General features: G+C 38.0%; 1 protein-coding gene across 2 annotated transcripts in view; it reads right to left on the bottom strand.

Annotated features, from left to right (window-relative positions):
* SMAP1 (small ArfGAP 1) overlaps nt 1–16861 on the bottom strand; it is an 89263-nt gene that overhangs the window by 58908 nt on the left and 13494 nt on the right. For both annotated transcript variants that reach the window (XM_017825543.1, XM_017825549.1), the window contains exons 2-3: nt 3758–3891; nt 3021–3106 (exon numbers count right to left, since the gene is read on the bottom strand). In XM_017825543.1, coding sequence (XP_017681032.1) covers nt 3021–3106; nt 3758–3891 — 220 coding nt within the window. The remainder of the gene's footprint in view (nt 1–3020; nt 3107–3757; nt 3892–16861) is intronic.

Raw genomic sequence — 16861 nt, 5'->3', positions numbered from 1 at the left:
TTCAAAAATTGTAATTGCCACTGTGGAAGCTCAGACTCATTGCCTCTTAAACTTCCAAAGCAATTTGGAAAGACACTTTAGCTCCACATACTACGTTCTAAGATTAACACTGAGCTCGGTCCCTTCACTCTGTGCACCAAATTATTTTGTCAAAAATCACATTTAGTTTCAAACAGTATGCAAGTATCACCTGAAGACACTGTTTCATAAAAGTTACAAAACCCAAAACATTCTTTTCTACCTCTTTCCAAATATATCTAAATTCTAAAGGGTATCTTGAGGGTATCTTTGAATATACAACTATCTTAGTACTAATACTGCATTATCCTTTATACTGTCATTTTGAAAAAAAAAAATCAACGTATATTATTAAATCACAGATGAATGGAAGTTGTGTAATATGCACCTCCCACAACTTTATACATGTAGCTAATTCTTAATGGGGTTCCCTCAAAAAGTTTATTTCCAAATTGCAGTGCAAATTATTGAATTATATTAACTCAGTGGGAGGAGAAGATAGAGAAAGGGAATTTAATTTTTTTTCCCATGCTTTTGGGCTGCAACTGGATAACTGTACTAAAATATAACTAGTACAGAAGAGAAAAGATTCAAAACTTGACTGTTATAAAATACCCTTGAACAAACTAATCTTTCTTCAAATAAAACATCTTAGCTATTTGCCACAATTAACATTTTCAGACACACACTCAGATTGTCAAGTGTTCTAAGTTTTGGTTGCACAGACTTTAGGCTTAGATATTTTAGGTCTTTTGCGTAAGTATTTCTGTATTTTTAGTAGTTGCCCAGAATGCACACTTGATATTTCAGACAATTAGAAAGGTTTAATTTAAAAATTATTAACATGGAATCATAAGTATTTAAATTTCATGGGGCTTATTTTTGAAAAATATCCACCTTATTCAAGTTACCCCCTTCAATATGCATGAATTTTTGGACCATGCCTAAGTTTCTTTAGATCAATAACCTACTGTGTTCTGGCTAACAAAAGAATTTTAAGCAACCTCGACAGATGCCAAAACTTAAGAATTGAGTAAAATGAAGAGACAAAAAAAATATTCACTCTATTCTTGGAAGAAAACATTTTCCAACAGGAAGCTAAAGCTGCCATAGAAAAAACCATCACAATGATGCTCAAAGTTAGCTTCTACACTACAGCATCCCTGCCAAGTACAATGGAAGAAAAAAAAAAAAAAAACTTAAAAAAGGTCAGTCTTGTGATTAAGAAGCAGATGTGATCAGGGATCTTTAGCAAAAGATTTTGTGCAGATGCCACATACACATTTCTCCTGCGTGTTCACTTTACTACCTAAAAAAATATAAATATATTATAGTGCTACAGGAATTTACACACTAATACAGATGAATATATACAAAACTGATCATTACATGCAAAACATTTTCATAGTTCATCCAAAAGAACATTCAGAACATGAGAATATTCATAACCAGAACACTGGTGATATACAAAGCTAATTTTGTAGTGATACAAAGAGTAAAGAGGAAGGACAAAAACCACCCATAACACAACAGCTTGTCATGAATGCCAAGTAGGTAAGTAGATGCCAAGTTATGGGGAAATTGAGAAACAAAATAGAAAATGTTGGCATCACCTGTCCTGGTACTGCAGTTTTAATAAAGAAAACACAAGCAATGAAATAGATTCAGTTGACTAAGTCCACCACTCAGAAGCTGACAACTGTTCAAAAGGGTACATAATTAACTATACAGTGTGAACAAAGGAATTTTGCTCCTACTTCTGAAAGTCTAAAAATTAGACTTTGGGCTTGATCTGACAAGAAAAGCTTAGAGTAAAGCATTATTGCTTCTCATGCAATAGCACCAGTGAATTCAAGTTAGCTGCAGTAAGAATAAAATATACATCTTCAAGATCCATTTTTGAGTACGTTTTAGTCAAAGTATTTCAGTCCTATGGCTGAAATAAAGTTCTAGAATATTACAGCTAGAATACTACAGTGCTATCTGGTTCCAGTTACTTTTTCTTATGGGGATGTATGTTTAATTCAAAAGCTACTAGAATATGAAAAAATGCATCTGTTTTGCTCAAGTGCATTTTATAAAAAGCAGTCTAACCCTTCAAAAAAAAAATCTTCCAGCATAGCATATAGAGCATAGAATCTAATAAACAGAAGAACCAAAATCACTTTTGGACACAGGAGAATATTCAGATCCAGTAACAATTAAGTCTGTTTATCAGCACCTGTAGCCTGTATCAGCATCAGGAAAAGAGAGTTGGGGAAAGATTCAGCTCACTCAGCACTAGGTGTTTATGATCTCATTACAGTTAAAGAGTTCCAGGAAGATCAGGTGAAGCAAATCCTACCGATGAAGTAACTTCACTAAATCAAGAAAAATACAAATCTAAGTTAATGCCACTATATATTACCCTAGTGATTCAGTAAATTAAAAAAACGTATTTTTTTGAGAAAAGTTATTGTCGGTAGACAGTTTTTCTTCCAACCCTTTCCTTCCAGGTACATAGTGACAACCACACCCAAACACAAGGGGTGGCCATCAGAGAGGTTAGGTGTCTTTTACGTACTCCCATGCTAGTCACCCAGAGAAAGAAATCCATACTTCACTTAAGTAAGATCCAATGGCTTATTTACTTTACCATTCAGCTCATTATTTCCTGATCAAATGCTTCTAACTTCAGCTGACACTTACTCAAGAAAGATATAATATTCAAGAACTCTCTAGTATCACTCTACCTTGTACATACAGGGAATTTATGAAGTCACCTCTTCAGAAAGCAAAAATAAATGGGGCTTGCCAAATCTCATTACAAAGTAGATTTGCAATAACTGAAGTAATTTAAACCTTTTCTGAACTGTTCTCAACTTCCACTCTCATTCCTTATACAATAATATCAATGAAATAAATAAGATGAGCTGTCAAATGTAGCAGTTCCTTGAAACAGTCATAACATCTAAATTGCACTAAAAGTCATTTCAGTGTGAAAGTCGAAACAAAAAGGATACTGATCTGTTTGAGGTCTTCGGAAGTTCTCTGGCAGATTAGCTTCATAGAGTAGTCTTGCTTTAGTATTTCCCATTTCCTGCATGCACTGAGGAAAAGTGGTAGAAAACAGTTAGTTGATGTCCATCAATACTTTAAATCCAGAAACAGTCAGAATGCTATTGGTGTGCTTAAATGACACTACAAGCTTTTAACTTGGAGATCTCTCTGTTGCCATATGGCTTGGGAGATGCTACCATGGCACAGGAGGGCTGCCGGCCAAGACTTGCTGGACAAAAGCAAAAAGCACTGATGCTGTTTACAGCGTAAACTAACCCATCCTGGGAAAGACAGGCTTTCATCTCTCAAGATGGTTCTTCAGACCACGAAGAAAGGAGTAAGAAAATTTGTCTGATGGCAAAAAAAGGCTTCAGACTGGAGAACGCCTAGAAAAGTCAGTGCTTGGTACACCAAAACAACATAACCAGGAATGATGCAGATGTGTGAATGCTACCTTACTGTCAACTACAACACATTTTCTACAGGTACAACAAAGAAATAGCTTCCTGAGTCTCCGTGGGAAGGTAGAATACCAATTTCTGAAGTGTTTGGAACCTAAAGTCATTACAGCAGAAATATAACACGTTAAGAACTACTGTGTTTACAAAACATTTAAGTTGGGCATCATGATAAATGCAAATCCTTTCAAAAGTACGCCTGGCATCCCTGCCAAATTTGAAACATATTTAAGATATTTTACCTGTATTTGTTCTGGTGTCCATTGATCCAAGTTGACAGACTTGACCCTTGATATATGGACCCCAAGATTTCGATGTATTCCCGCACATCTGATGCAAATAAAAACACCAGTGTTCCAAGAGGCCCATCTTGGACCTAAGAGGAATGGGGAAATAAATCAGTTATTTTCAAAATTCCATATACTGTGAAGATTTTCTTTGGCAAAATTCCATACTGACAATCTGAATCAACAAGTTTGAATAAAGGCTCATAGCAGTGTCTCTAGGATATGTATTACTTTAAACAATCTCTGCTGTTAACAATTTTATTCACAGATTTCTACTTCTAAAAAATGTCACAGAACATTAGTTAGCCAGACTAAGCTAGAAAGTCATATATTGTGTCCATCTCCCCATGCCAAAAATAACCCAATAAACAAACTTTAGAAAGTTGGTTTACTAGCAACAACAGGATTTTGCTTGCATCTTGAATAATCCTTATGGCTATGCCTCAGATGCAAGCATCAGCAGACATCAAGAGAAGTTGCTAATTTTTCTCCAATTAAAAGCTTCTTAAGACATGCATCTGTACTTAACTTGAAATTAAATGCAGAGCAATCTTATATTAATGCAACAAATCCTTTAATACCTCATAGAGCACTGGCTCTAGAACAGCAGCATGCAAGGTCTTAGGGAATGATTATACCAATTTGCAAAATCAACTGATAAAAATATCCATGACTAAGAATGGTGGAAAAATGACTATGTTCAGTACCCTTGATTCCTAAACTACAGTATGAGTTGCCATGCAGAAACTGATGGATTTTCTCACAGAATCAGGTTGATTTATGAACCTTTCCATCATTTCTCAGCTGTGCCAGCATGTTGAGACACAGTTAAAGTATGTTGGCCTGAATTATTGCAGTGACACTTGGAATGTTTCACTTGAAGTTACTATGCAGTCTCTAATTAAACACATTTATAAAATTTTATTCCAGTCCTGTACATCACCACTGTTAAAGGCACCGCTTTAAAGTCCATCTAGTTCGGAGCTCAAAGACTAAATAATTAACCACCAAAAACAAGAAAACACACTGAAGAGCTTGAAAACATTTCAAGCAATTATTTTCTGCTTTTGTATGACAGTTATGCATCTACACCACTAACGCAACTTCTGCATTTCAAAATCAATATATTGTAAGAACACTTTCCTGGGACCTACAAAAGAATTTTTTTCTTCCCTCTCTGTCTTTAGCTTAGGGCTGCACTGGTTTGACCCCAGTCAAACACCCACAGAGCTGCTCACTCACTCTCTCTTCAACAGGACAGGGAGAAAAGAGAAGGAAGGTGAGCAGACTTGCAGACTGAGATGACAGTTTTAATAAGTGAAGCAAAAATCACACACAAACAAAGGTGGGAAAAAAAAGGGTAAAGAAAGGATTTCTTCACTACTTCCCGTGGGCAGGCAGGCAGCTGTCCAACCACTTTGTAAGAAAGCTGTGCCTCAGTACACACAAGACTTGTTTTGGATGACACCACCATAACCAATAACATAATTTCTTCCCCTTCCTTTCCTTGAGCACTTATTGCTGAGCACATCCTCACATGGCATGGAGTGGTCAGAGAGCCAGTAGATGTCCCAGCTGCATCTCCTCCAAATTTCTTGCCCACCCATCACTAGCTGAGGTGGCAACTCTCAACTCTCTGCTCCCCACTCAACTCTGGGGAGCAGAACAGAAACAAGAAAACCCCTGATACTGTGCAAGCACTGTTCAGCAACAGCCAAAATAAAGAAGCAGGAAAAATCCTTTCAGCTAGACTCCATTCTTTAGAATTGATATCTGAAACCCCAAGACACATTCACAGATCTCTGGATTGGTTGCAAGAAGCATTCCTCTTACTAGTAGAAATATTGTCTGTATTTTGGGTAATCACTTTGCTTTTAATTTATCTTGTTTGAGATCTCAAAAAGTTAGACCATTTGATGTCCACTGCCTGACCTTTAAGACCAAAATCATTAACATGATTGGCGGTTTTCAAAATCAGTGCTACTATCATTAAATTAGATTTTGGGGGTCAAGATATCTAACGGTTACTCAGTTAAACTGACCCAAGTGGCAGTTCTACATTAAAACTACTACTTGTCAGATAACAATGGTCAGACTGTTTGTAACATGTGTCTTAAATAGTTCAACAACTAGCAACCTATTAATCTGCACTTTATATTTTCCCCCATAAAACACTACAGATGCATAATACAGCTTACAGCTGTAAGGGGCGATTATGTAATCGCCCCTTACAGCTGGTAGATTTATATTACAGGAAGATTCCACTTAAAATTTATACTACTTTTAGATTTAATGCTTCAAGATAGAGTTTTGCAGGTCATCTGCCTCAACCTATTAATCAAATTTCAGCTAAAGTAGTATACCAGAAGAAACTTAATAAAAGAAAACCCTTAGCCACTCCATTGCAGATCAAGTACCTCAGTTTATGCAATTGCTTAATGTAGCCATGATGATTTAGAAACAAAATGGTAAGACAAAGTCTTGTATGCCCAACAGCTTCTCCATTTTTTTCCCCAAACAATAACCCAGGGATGTGCCTCCTAAAAAGCCAAGCCTGTTTTGATGCAGTTACTACAGGGACAGCAGGTGTTTATCTGTAGTTTCTATATGCTGTCCATGGTTTTATCCCTATAAGGTGTTTACACAATCACTATGAACTTTTTACCACAAATGAGTTTGTACAACTACACATCACATGAGTTTCGTGTTGTTCTTCAGGTTCTTTCTCAGCTGTGAGATCCCAGATAGGCAAGTTCAACATTAATGAGATAAGACTGGAAGGAGGACTTGACATGACTGAAGTCTACTTTAATGAATTAAGACAGAGATCATTAACTTTGTAGTTAAAATATTACACTTAAAACTTTGTTAACAAAAAGAAAGATTATAACACAGCTTGTGAATTAGCTGGTTTTCTCCTGGAAAAAAGCAGTTTTATATTTTCCCAGAAGCTCAGATTTCATTAGTTTGTACTTATTTATAAAATAAATTGGGGAAATCAAATATATTTAAGCAATAAAGAAACAAATTAAACAGTGGAATAACAGGCAAACCTGAGGCCAGACAAAAATATTCATGTGTAGCCTCTGAATTGAATTCTGACTAATATGCAATATTAAACATTTCAAATGAAAAATGTTTTAATTAATACAAATCGATTACAGGCACAGTTAAGCACTAGGCAAAAGAAGTAAGAAAATGTTTTCTGTGTGGGCATCAAACCAGCTGCGCTTGACTTAACCAGTTAACTAAAGCTTAGTCTGCAAAACTTCCTGTGTGAGAAACACTAAAAGGTAATTTGGACTGATTCAATAAAAAATTTACAGTTTTGCCAATTCTGTATGAAGTCAGGATCCTTTTTTCTGTATACAGGAAATATTTTGCACTAACCAAAATACTCAGAGGCTTTGTCTTCCGGGTCCTTAAAGATACATTTGGTTTTCTTCAGAAAAAATTTACAAGAGTAACCTGGTTTATCTGCTGTATGTATTTTGGTAGCCAATTCAGAAGATGTACATTTGGCTTCAGAAATGAAGACTGGATATTAAGAATCTTGATGACTGCTATTTTACACTATTTAAAACACCTCTACGTGTCAGTAGTAACGCTACCATACCTATCAAGAACTACATTATACAATGCAACTTCAATCAGCAAATAATAAAATGAAATACTTATGTCATGTTTGACATAAGCTTTAATAGAATTGTAATTTTTTTCTTTTGAAAGCCATTTGAATACACATTTTTTACTAGAAGAGTTGAGCTGCTCTTCAACAGCTTGCTGCACCACTCCAATATAAAAATACACTTCAAGTCATTTCTTCAGTCATTTAAGATGTAGGTATCTGGTTAAAAATACTTTCAGCCTCTTTTGTCCTTTGCTGATGTTAATTTAAGGAAAAAAGCCATAGGACTGAAAATGACCAATATTTATATTAGACTATATACTACAGTACTGTGAAGTCCCTGAAACACTGCCTGGCTGAACAAAGGAAAAAACCTTCAGCAATCCTAAGCCAGATTGCTGCTTCCAAGATGAGAACTGATTTTTTTTTTCTTCACTTTGAACTTTCTTTTCTATATTTCTATATACAATCTACTGACTGGATTTAAATTTCCTTTTCAGTTCTTAACAGGTGGCTGTGAAGGTGTGTGCTATCTTCCAGAGAAATCAAGACAAGATTTTGAATGTGTAAGATCATTCATAATTTAAGTAACCCTTAAAATAACTAGGTTAGATTTTTAAGCCCACAAGGTTTATTGTGCATAGTTAGTCTTACTGGCAACTGTAATTCAGTTGCCTTAATAAAAAGGAGTGATTAATTTTGATTTGAAATTTAAACACAGCACAAGTGCAAGTTTTTTGTAAGAGCTAAACAGAAAGATGGATTTGAGCTGTCGTATGGCTTCACAAAAATTAATTTGGAGTCTTGGCTATTGCCTGTTAAATGGAAAAAACCAAGTGACGTTTCCTAATGCACTGAGCCTGGCTGGGATAGAGTTACCTTGCTCCATAGCAGCTCCTATGGAGATGTGCTTTGGATTTGAGACCAAAACAGTGCTGAAAACAGTAATGCTGCAGCTGGACAGTGACTGCACAAATTCAAGGATTTCTTTCCCATTCCCATCTAGTAGGCAGGGAGTAGGCAAGAGGCCAGGAGGGGTCACAGTCAGACCCCAATTGACCAAACAGACGTCCCAAACCCTATGGCATTATGCTATTTTGCGGAACAAAAGCTGGGGGAAAGACAGAGGAGGAAAGGGGGCAATAGTGGTTATGGCATCTGCTTTCGCAAACAACAACTACACAAGCTGAGACCCTGCTTTCCATGACATCGCTGAAATCCACCTGCTGATGGGAACTACTGAATGAAATCATCTTTTCTTCATTTGTATGCACAGGTTTTGCCTTCCTTATTAAACTGCCATGATTTTGAGCCACAAGACTTTCCACCTTCCTTCTACTTTCTCCCCACGGGAGAGATGGGGGGGTGGGGGTTGGTGTTCAGCTGCTCACTGAGGTCAATCCATCACACCTGCTACTACATTACCTTACATTCAGGAACTGTGTATCAAGTGTTGAACACAGAACAGAATTCAATCACGTTCAAGGAAACAGCCCTAACTGTGACATATTTAGAGTACTTAAGGAGTCCTTTATTAGAGACCATTTGGGCTCTAAGAATGAAATATGTAGCCACCAAAAAACAACGTAACCTGCTATTATCTTGAAGTATTCAGAATTTGTAGGTAACTTGTGAATTTAAGAAAAAAACTAAAGAGAAGGTTTTTTCCAGTTACAGTAGACTTCCATGCCAGTATAGTTATTGTATAGAACCAACATTCTCCCTACTTGTAGAAATATCTACAGCTAGTTGGTAGCTGTAAAACTGAGAATATTTCAAAAACTGACTTCAGCTGTTTAAAACTTAAGCAATAAAGAGCTTGAAAATAATTTACATAATTTTAGATAAAAGCCTTCACATAAGTTGATTTCAAGCCAATTTTTAAATTGCTGAAAAACTTATCCAACTTCATATGCCATTCTTTCATTCTAAAATGAACAAAGTGTGAATTTTGTGAAAAAGGCATAATTTTTTACATATTCTCTGGTGAGGGTAAGTTTTTTCTCAACATATTTTAAAAATTTTTCCACTTTTCCTCCATACTTTGCCTCTTTCAGGATATAATTTTTGATTGCAGATTTCCCCTTCATATTATTTAAACTGGACTAGTATCTTGCACGTGCTTAATGCTTGTGCACATACCGCTGTATATCGCTTTCTTCCCCAATCCCATTAACTCTCTCCATAAGGACTAGGTGCTATACTCCACTATATTAGAAAGAAGCTGATCGAAGAAGCCACAACAATTCACAGCATTGCTGATATACCCTGTTAATGCAATTTTAGACAATACAGCCAACTTTTTGTGGGTACATCTGACATAGATCTTTGGTCAAGAATAATGACAGGAATGGTAATGCTGAAGCTGGTATAGTGCATTTCCAAAGAAAACACAAGACAAAGCAAACTAGTGTTTGTTAGTCCAAGGTTTAAGTTTTATTGCATCTGCTCAAGTTTTATTTTGCATCGGCAGACGCACAGTACTGTATGAGGTACAAAACACAGCTTACACAATACTGTTCCTTTAAAATGCTGAGGAAAAGGTACTTTTATCAGCATTACAAAACATGTGAAACTGTATATGAATCCAAGCAGTCAATACAGTGTGAAACATTGCTTTAGCTCTTCATTTGATTAGCCTGTATAAAAATCCTTCATCTGCTTAAACATCTCAGTCCACACTCCAGCCTCTACTCAGCTTCCACTTGCAGTAGGAAATTAGTGAGAGAGGTTATACAATACCAGGCAAGACTGGGCAGGAGTAGGAGAACCCGTTTTCCTAATAAACATGTTAGGGGAAAAAAAAAGGCAATGGAGACAAGAAAAAAACTAAAAAGAAACAAGAGATAAGGGAGACACCCACAATGGAACAAAATCACTGCAGATTTGACTACAAAGTAGAATGATGATGGTTACTTCCCTTATTACAATAATTCAGAGTTTCCTTCCCTCCATCAGTCCACTACAATCTGTTCAGCTTACTGTAAGTGCAGTTAATACTGAAATGCTCCTTTTTCTCAAAACAGGTGCTGCCCACTCTTACTAAAACACCTTAACTTACAGAGAGCAAACAGAGGTCTGAATTGGGGTACAAAGAGCAAACATGCAGCTTTTCAATTTTATATTTGCTATCAATGGGAAGGGCAACTATTTTACATCTCAGCAAACAATTCTGAATCCTCCATACTGTGTGCATAAAACCAGTTTGCTAGGCAACTAATAAGTTTGAGAGAAAGTTTTAAATGGAAAAAAGCTTGTCGAGACTAACTTTAAATAAGGTTTGTATGATAGAGGTACATAGAAATTAAGTTAGTTTTCACTTTACATTCTTGCAGTTACCAATTAGAAATTCTACAAGGAAGGAAGCCAAGTGCTTTGCATCTCTAATACAGTCTGTAGCAAACTTACCTTGGGCCAACATCTTTAAAGACTTCTGAGAGACTATAGTTCTTCCTTTCACTCAAACGCACCTAAGCTGTTCTTTAACCATAAAGCACGGTGAAGTTACTTTAATTCTCTTTTGTTTCCTCAAATTCTGCTGCTGGTTGACAGAGCTGATTTGCCAAAGAACTGGCTCCATCTTGTGGAACAGAAAATTAACTGCAAGAAAATCTACACACCTGACTCATCCTGAGTGGTTGACAGACAGTTTCTAAAAGCTATCACTTTTTGGCCAAAGACAAAGCCTCACTGGTTGCATCAATCCAAGCATACCCATGCAGTGCTCTCTCTCTCTGCATTACTCCCACACACAATTCATACTACTCGAGTGTTCTGCTACTCAAGATTTCAACCAAGTTAGCAAAGAATATTTTCCAGAAATATCTATTATTTCTCCAAGCTGAGATACAGATAAAGATCGTGAACAGAAGACCCTTAAATACCAGATACAGAGAAAAGAAGAAAAGCAAGTAAGCAGCAGTTGTATTTTATGTAATTCAACACAAGAAACTAACACAAAACAGTCTCTTCTCCAGTGGCTACTCAGGGAAGAGCAAAAAACCAAGGCAGAACTTACAGCGACTCCTTCGAGTTTCTCTCCTCAAAACATAACATACCGAAGACAGTGATTAAGTCAAGGTGATACTGAAATGGCCAAAACAAATCAACTACTGTCATCCATTTTCAGTCTAATACTTCTGGGGATAGAGAAAAAAAAAAACCAACAATTGAGAACACCATCCACCTACCCCCAATACGAAAGGCTTAATTGCAATGTTAATCATGTCCACTGAAACAGACTTTGTGAATTAAAGAACAAATCCCCAAAAGAATAAAATATTTTGCATAAAGATCTTGAAGTAAAGGAGATCATGCAAGAACCACAGTACAAGAACTTTAGTCTATGAAATAAAATGTTCTTCAAGGTCCTTGAACCTTAAGTCTTTTGAGACTACTGATATGGGACTATTTACCCATCAGTTGATCCACTGAATTAGTTTCTGATTAAACAGAGCAAACAGCCTGAAACACGTTCTTGTGTCACATCTACTCCTCACATCAGGCTTCATTTCTTTTCCTCTACAGTAGACGAGGCTTCCTTGCTTTACCTCCATACCCAAGACTGGGAAAAACAGGCCAGCTCAGTCTTTATATGCTTTTCAGATGTCAAAGTCTAAGTATGCAGCAAAATATTGTTTTATATAAACAAAGGCAACAAAAGGCAGTAGCTTAAATGGTAGTTCTTAGCAGTCTCTTACAGGTGCCTTAGTAAGCCTGTGTTTGGATAGTCAAGGCCAGAATATGAGAACTTAAAACTTCCCACATGCAGAGAAGTGTGACAGGAGTTCAAACAAGAACTGTTTGAAATGGGTTGGTTTTGTAGTTTTAAATAAAATCAAACTCAACAGCATAAAGCTGTACTGAAAGCAGACAATTCAAGCACAGCATTCCAGAGCCCAGCTTGATAACAGCTGAGATTCATATGGTTCAAGGTGTACTGTAAGAACAGTGTGAAGACAAGCCTTAGAAGCATCGCTTGGCTATTTTTAGCCAGTGTCAGGTAAGCGGTAGAGAGTTTCAGGGACAGAATTCCTCCAAATTTGTCTTCCTGGATAACCATTTTTCATGAAAGTCATCAACAAATCCATTAAGCTCAGTCCTATGCACAACTCCAAAGAGGTTGTTTAAAAGTATCACAAACGAAACTCTTCCCCTGCACAACCTGTCCCACCTCCTGAAGTCAGAGAAATATGTATCAACCAGTTTCAATTATTCCTTCAGCTCAGTGATCCACTTGATTCAGTAGCATCAATAACTGCTAAAAGCATTTCAAAGAAATTTCAAGGGCTGTATGAAGCCTCAACTAGAAAGGAAGTACAGTGACATGAATGTTCCTTCAGTTCTATGTTTAAGCCACAAAATCAAGTGGCTGGTTTCATTACTACTTTAATTCTGGAATGCATCCAAGTAATTTCAAACAGCAAAAGCTTTATACAGAAAATTAAGTTTGGAATATGAAAAAAAGCGCAGTTTGTAAATCAGAGAACTGGTTAGTTACAGCTATTGGAGATATACAGGAAATGTCAGCTTATTCTTGAGATGAACAGCCTTTTTCTTGTCTAATAGCCCTTTGGCACAAGCAATGTTGTAATGTGACAAAGTGAAAGAATGAAATTTTTTTGGCCTTATTAACAGTCAGCTACTAAAAATCTTTTGACTAAGATTGAGAGAAGATAAGTTTGCTTTTTCAAAATAAAATGTTATATGATGCAAATGCTAAGCTGTGAAATACAATATTTAGAGTTCACCACAAAGTTCTATACATAAATATGTAGTTGATCACTCTAGATGTAAATTAAAAGAAAAAGGAAATCATGAACAGCTTTTGGAGATTTGTTCCCCAAAACATCACCAAGGCCTCCTATTCATCTTACTTCTAAGATGGCAGGATTTCAATAGAATACCTACCTCATTAAAACACTTACTTTTGATGCAAATATCAGTTTAACTCAGTGTTTTCTATGGAAACTTCCTTTAAAATCATTTCACAAAGTTGAAAACCAGTTCACAAAATACTTCCTTACTTGGAAGTACTTCACACCACAAACTTCATCCACCCTAACACTGCACAGGTAAGCAGGATCATAACCAGCTACAGAACTGTCAGAGAGCAGCTCCTGATCCTTGGCTGGCAACCACACCCACCATGCTCATACTTGGTTACGCAGAGCACACGTGTGGGTGACTGTATATGGAGAGCACACGCAGAGTACATGGGACACAGGCACAGCACTTCTACATGGGACACAGGCACAGCACTTCTACCAGCCGTGTGGGCTACTGGCCTGCTACAGCACACCCATGGGAAACTAAAGTCAGTGTCCTAAGTATGAGAAATGACAGAGGCACCAACCCCGGCACATTCAATAAGCAAACAGCTTCAGAAATGAAATTTCAATTTGGCTGAGGAGTAGCACTCCAGTTTTATCCTGCCTGTGTCAGAGTTCAGGCTGCGAGAACAAGGTGTGCAAGCTGTCATTTCCTGTTAGCAGCACTTGGTACTTTCTAGAAAAGACAAGGTTATGTAGCATACTACAGTATTAGTAGGAAACTTCTGGAGCTCGTCCTGACTGCAATTTTTCCCTTGTCAGCAAGGAATTGCTGAAAGGCTTACGGTTCTAAGTGTACAATTTATATTCCTTTTATATGCAGAAATAAAAAGAAAATGGGGAACAGTGAGCTCTTACAAAATGTTTTCATAAGTTGGTAGCTAAGCGTTAAGTAAAAGCATCTCTGAAAAGAAAAAAATGTAAATCTATGCTACTCTGTTAGGATGTAGGAATCCCCCTACGTAGCCAGGCAAAGGATAAGGGTTATATAAGCATCTGTTGTAAAAAAACCTTTAGCCAGCAATTGAAGTTCTTCCTTTAACTATGACAAAAGTCTCACAAATAAGATTTGTTTGCAAGACAGGTTTATAATATAGCCAGTGTGCCATAAACAAGAATAAAGGTTACCTTTTTCTACTAGAGAGAAATTATCTAGTAATTGTGCTTGTGATCCTCCCTTAACCATTTTTCCTCAAATATAAGTGAAGAGACTTAAGTAAACACTCCACAAACTATACAACCTCTGTGCAGTCCTCAATGACTGCAGAGATGCACTCCCTTGTACATTACAAAGCAGGTAAATGCAACCCCGTAACGTCTCCAGCATAAACCTATCTTTGAAAAAGATGCAGTGATCCAAGTCTCTCTATGCAAGGACCATAGAATCAGTCATTAAGGTCGGAAAAGATCTCTAAGATCATAAAGTTCAACCATTAATCTAGCATGGCCAAGTGCCACATCTATATGTTTCTGAACATTTCCAGGGACAATTCAACACTTCAGGCATTGGAACTGGGCAGCCTGTTTCAATGCCTGACCACCCCTTCAGTAAAGAAGTTTTTCCTAATATCTAATCTAAACCTCCTTAGATGCAGCTTCAGCCTATTTCCTCTTGCCCTGTTACTTCTCACTTGTGAGAAGAGGCCAACCCGCAGTTGGTTACAGCCTCCTTTCAGGTAGTTGTAGAGAAAGATAAGGTCTCCCCTGAGCCTTCTTTGCTCCAGGCTAAACAAACCCAGTTCCCTTGCCACTTCTTCTAAGGCTTGCACTCCAGACCCTTCACCAGCTTCACTGCCCTTCCCTGGACACGCTCCAGCACCTCCATGTCTTTTGACAGCCAGCTGTCAAGAGCACCCCCGAGTTTCTTTCTGCTGGGCTGCTCTCCAGCCACTCTGCCACCAGCCTGTAGCGCTGCCTGGGGTTGTTGTGACCCAAGAGCAGGACCCAGCACTTCACCTGATTCAACTTCATACTGCTGGCCTCCCCCCACAAATCCAGCCTGTCCAGATCCCTCTGTAGAGGCTTCCTGCACTCCAGCAGACCAACACTCCCAACTCAATTTGGTGTCATCTGCAACTGACAGTGTGCTCACTTCCCTCCTTCAGACCACTGATAAGGATATCAAACAGGACTGAGTTCTGGGGAACACCACTGGTTAGCAGCTGCCAGCTGAATGTAACTCCATTCACCACCACGCTCTGGGCCTGGCCACACAGCCAGTTCATACCCAGCAAAGAGTGCACCCACCCAAGCCATAAGCCGCCAAAGCACAGTGCCAAATTTCAGGCTCTAGACTGTAGAAATACACTGAAAACCATCTGTAAAGACTGGCCAGACAGTTTCTCATACCAGTCTTCTCTGCTATATGGGTTTGTGCTGGGATGGAATTTATTTCATAGCAGCCTCTCTGGTGTTGAGTTTTGGATCTGCAACCAAAACAGTGTTGATAACACACCAATGTTTTAGCTACTGCTGAGCAGTGCTTACACAACATGAAGGCCTTTTCTGCTCTTCAGGCTGTCCTGCCAGTGAGGAGGCTGGGAACGGGGAAGAGGACAGGAAGAGACACATCTGAGACAGCAGACCCTAAATGACCAAGGGGACATCCCATACAACACCATGCTCAGCAATAAAAGCTGGAGTAAGAAGGAGAAAGGGGGAACATTTGGAGTGATGGCATTTATCTTCCTACATAACTGTTAGATGTGATGTAGCCCTGCTTTCCTGGAGATGGCTGAACACCCACCTGCCGATGCTAAGTCGTGAATTAATTCCTTGTTTTGCTCTGCTTGTGGGTGCAGCTTTTGCTTTACCTATTAAACTGTCTTTATCTCAAACCATGAGTTTTCTCTCTTACCCTTCTGATTCTTTCTGCCATCCCACTGGCATGGGTTACAAAGAAATCCCATAACATCCATATTCACTGCAGAGACATATTCACCTACATTCCTCCTCTACATACTGTCTTCCCTCACTTCCTCTGCAGGTTATGTACATCAGACCAAGTAGATTTTTATGCTGCACTATTCTCACCTCTCTTACCTACGAGAGCCTGTCTGTCCACATTCAAACCCTAATATATTGGTAGGAACAGCCTACCACACAATGTAGCTCTAGTCTTGGATGATCCCCTAGTTTTACTGTAACAATATTATCAATCTTCGGAGCAGAACTTTTTGTGGACCTCTTTTGTGGAACTTAACAAGAAACCATGGGAAAGAACAGGCTGAAGAGGACAGACAAAATCAGGGCTTTCCTCCACTTTAAGCTCCAGTGGCACAGACACAAATCCTTCCCACAAATGTCCAGGACCTGCATGCCAGGCTAGTTACACCCCCGTACTGTACTCTCCCAAAGTCTCAGCAAACAGCTCACACCTCAGAGTTCTTCAATGCCCATCCTTGAAGTTGGGTTTGGGCCAATACATAGAAGAGAAGGTGACTGTGCTCTGTGAGATGTTTAACACCTGCTCTTTAAAAGACAGAATTACTGTATTTTCTCCATCACTGAATAAAAACTATAAAATAATTTAGCTGTGAATGGAATTCATGAGGTCATTTAGACTAACCTAATGTTTCAATCAGATCTAATTAGACCAGG

This window comes from Lepidothrix coronata, unplaced genomic scaffold (genome assembly GCF_001604755.1).
Source record: "Lepidothrix coronata isolate B3197 unplaced genomic scaffold, Lepidothrix_coronata-1.0 Scaffold4, whole genome shotgun sequence".
Taxonomy (NCBI): domain Eukaryota; kingdom Metazoa; phylum Chordata; class Aves; order Passeriformes; family Pipridae; genus Lepidothrix; species Lepidothrix coronata.
The sequence above is the reverse complement of the archived record's forward strand: the minus strand, read 5'-3'. Positions and strand labels throughout refer to the sequence as shown.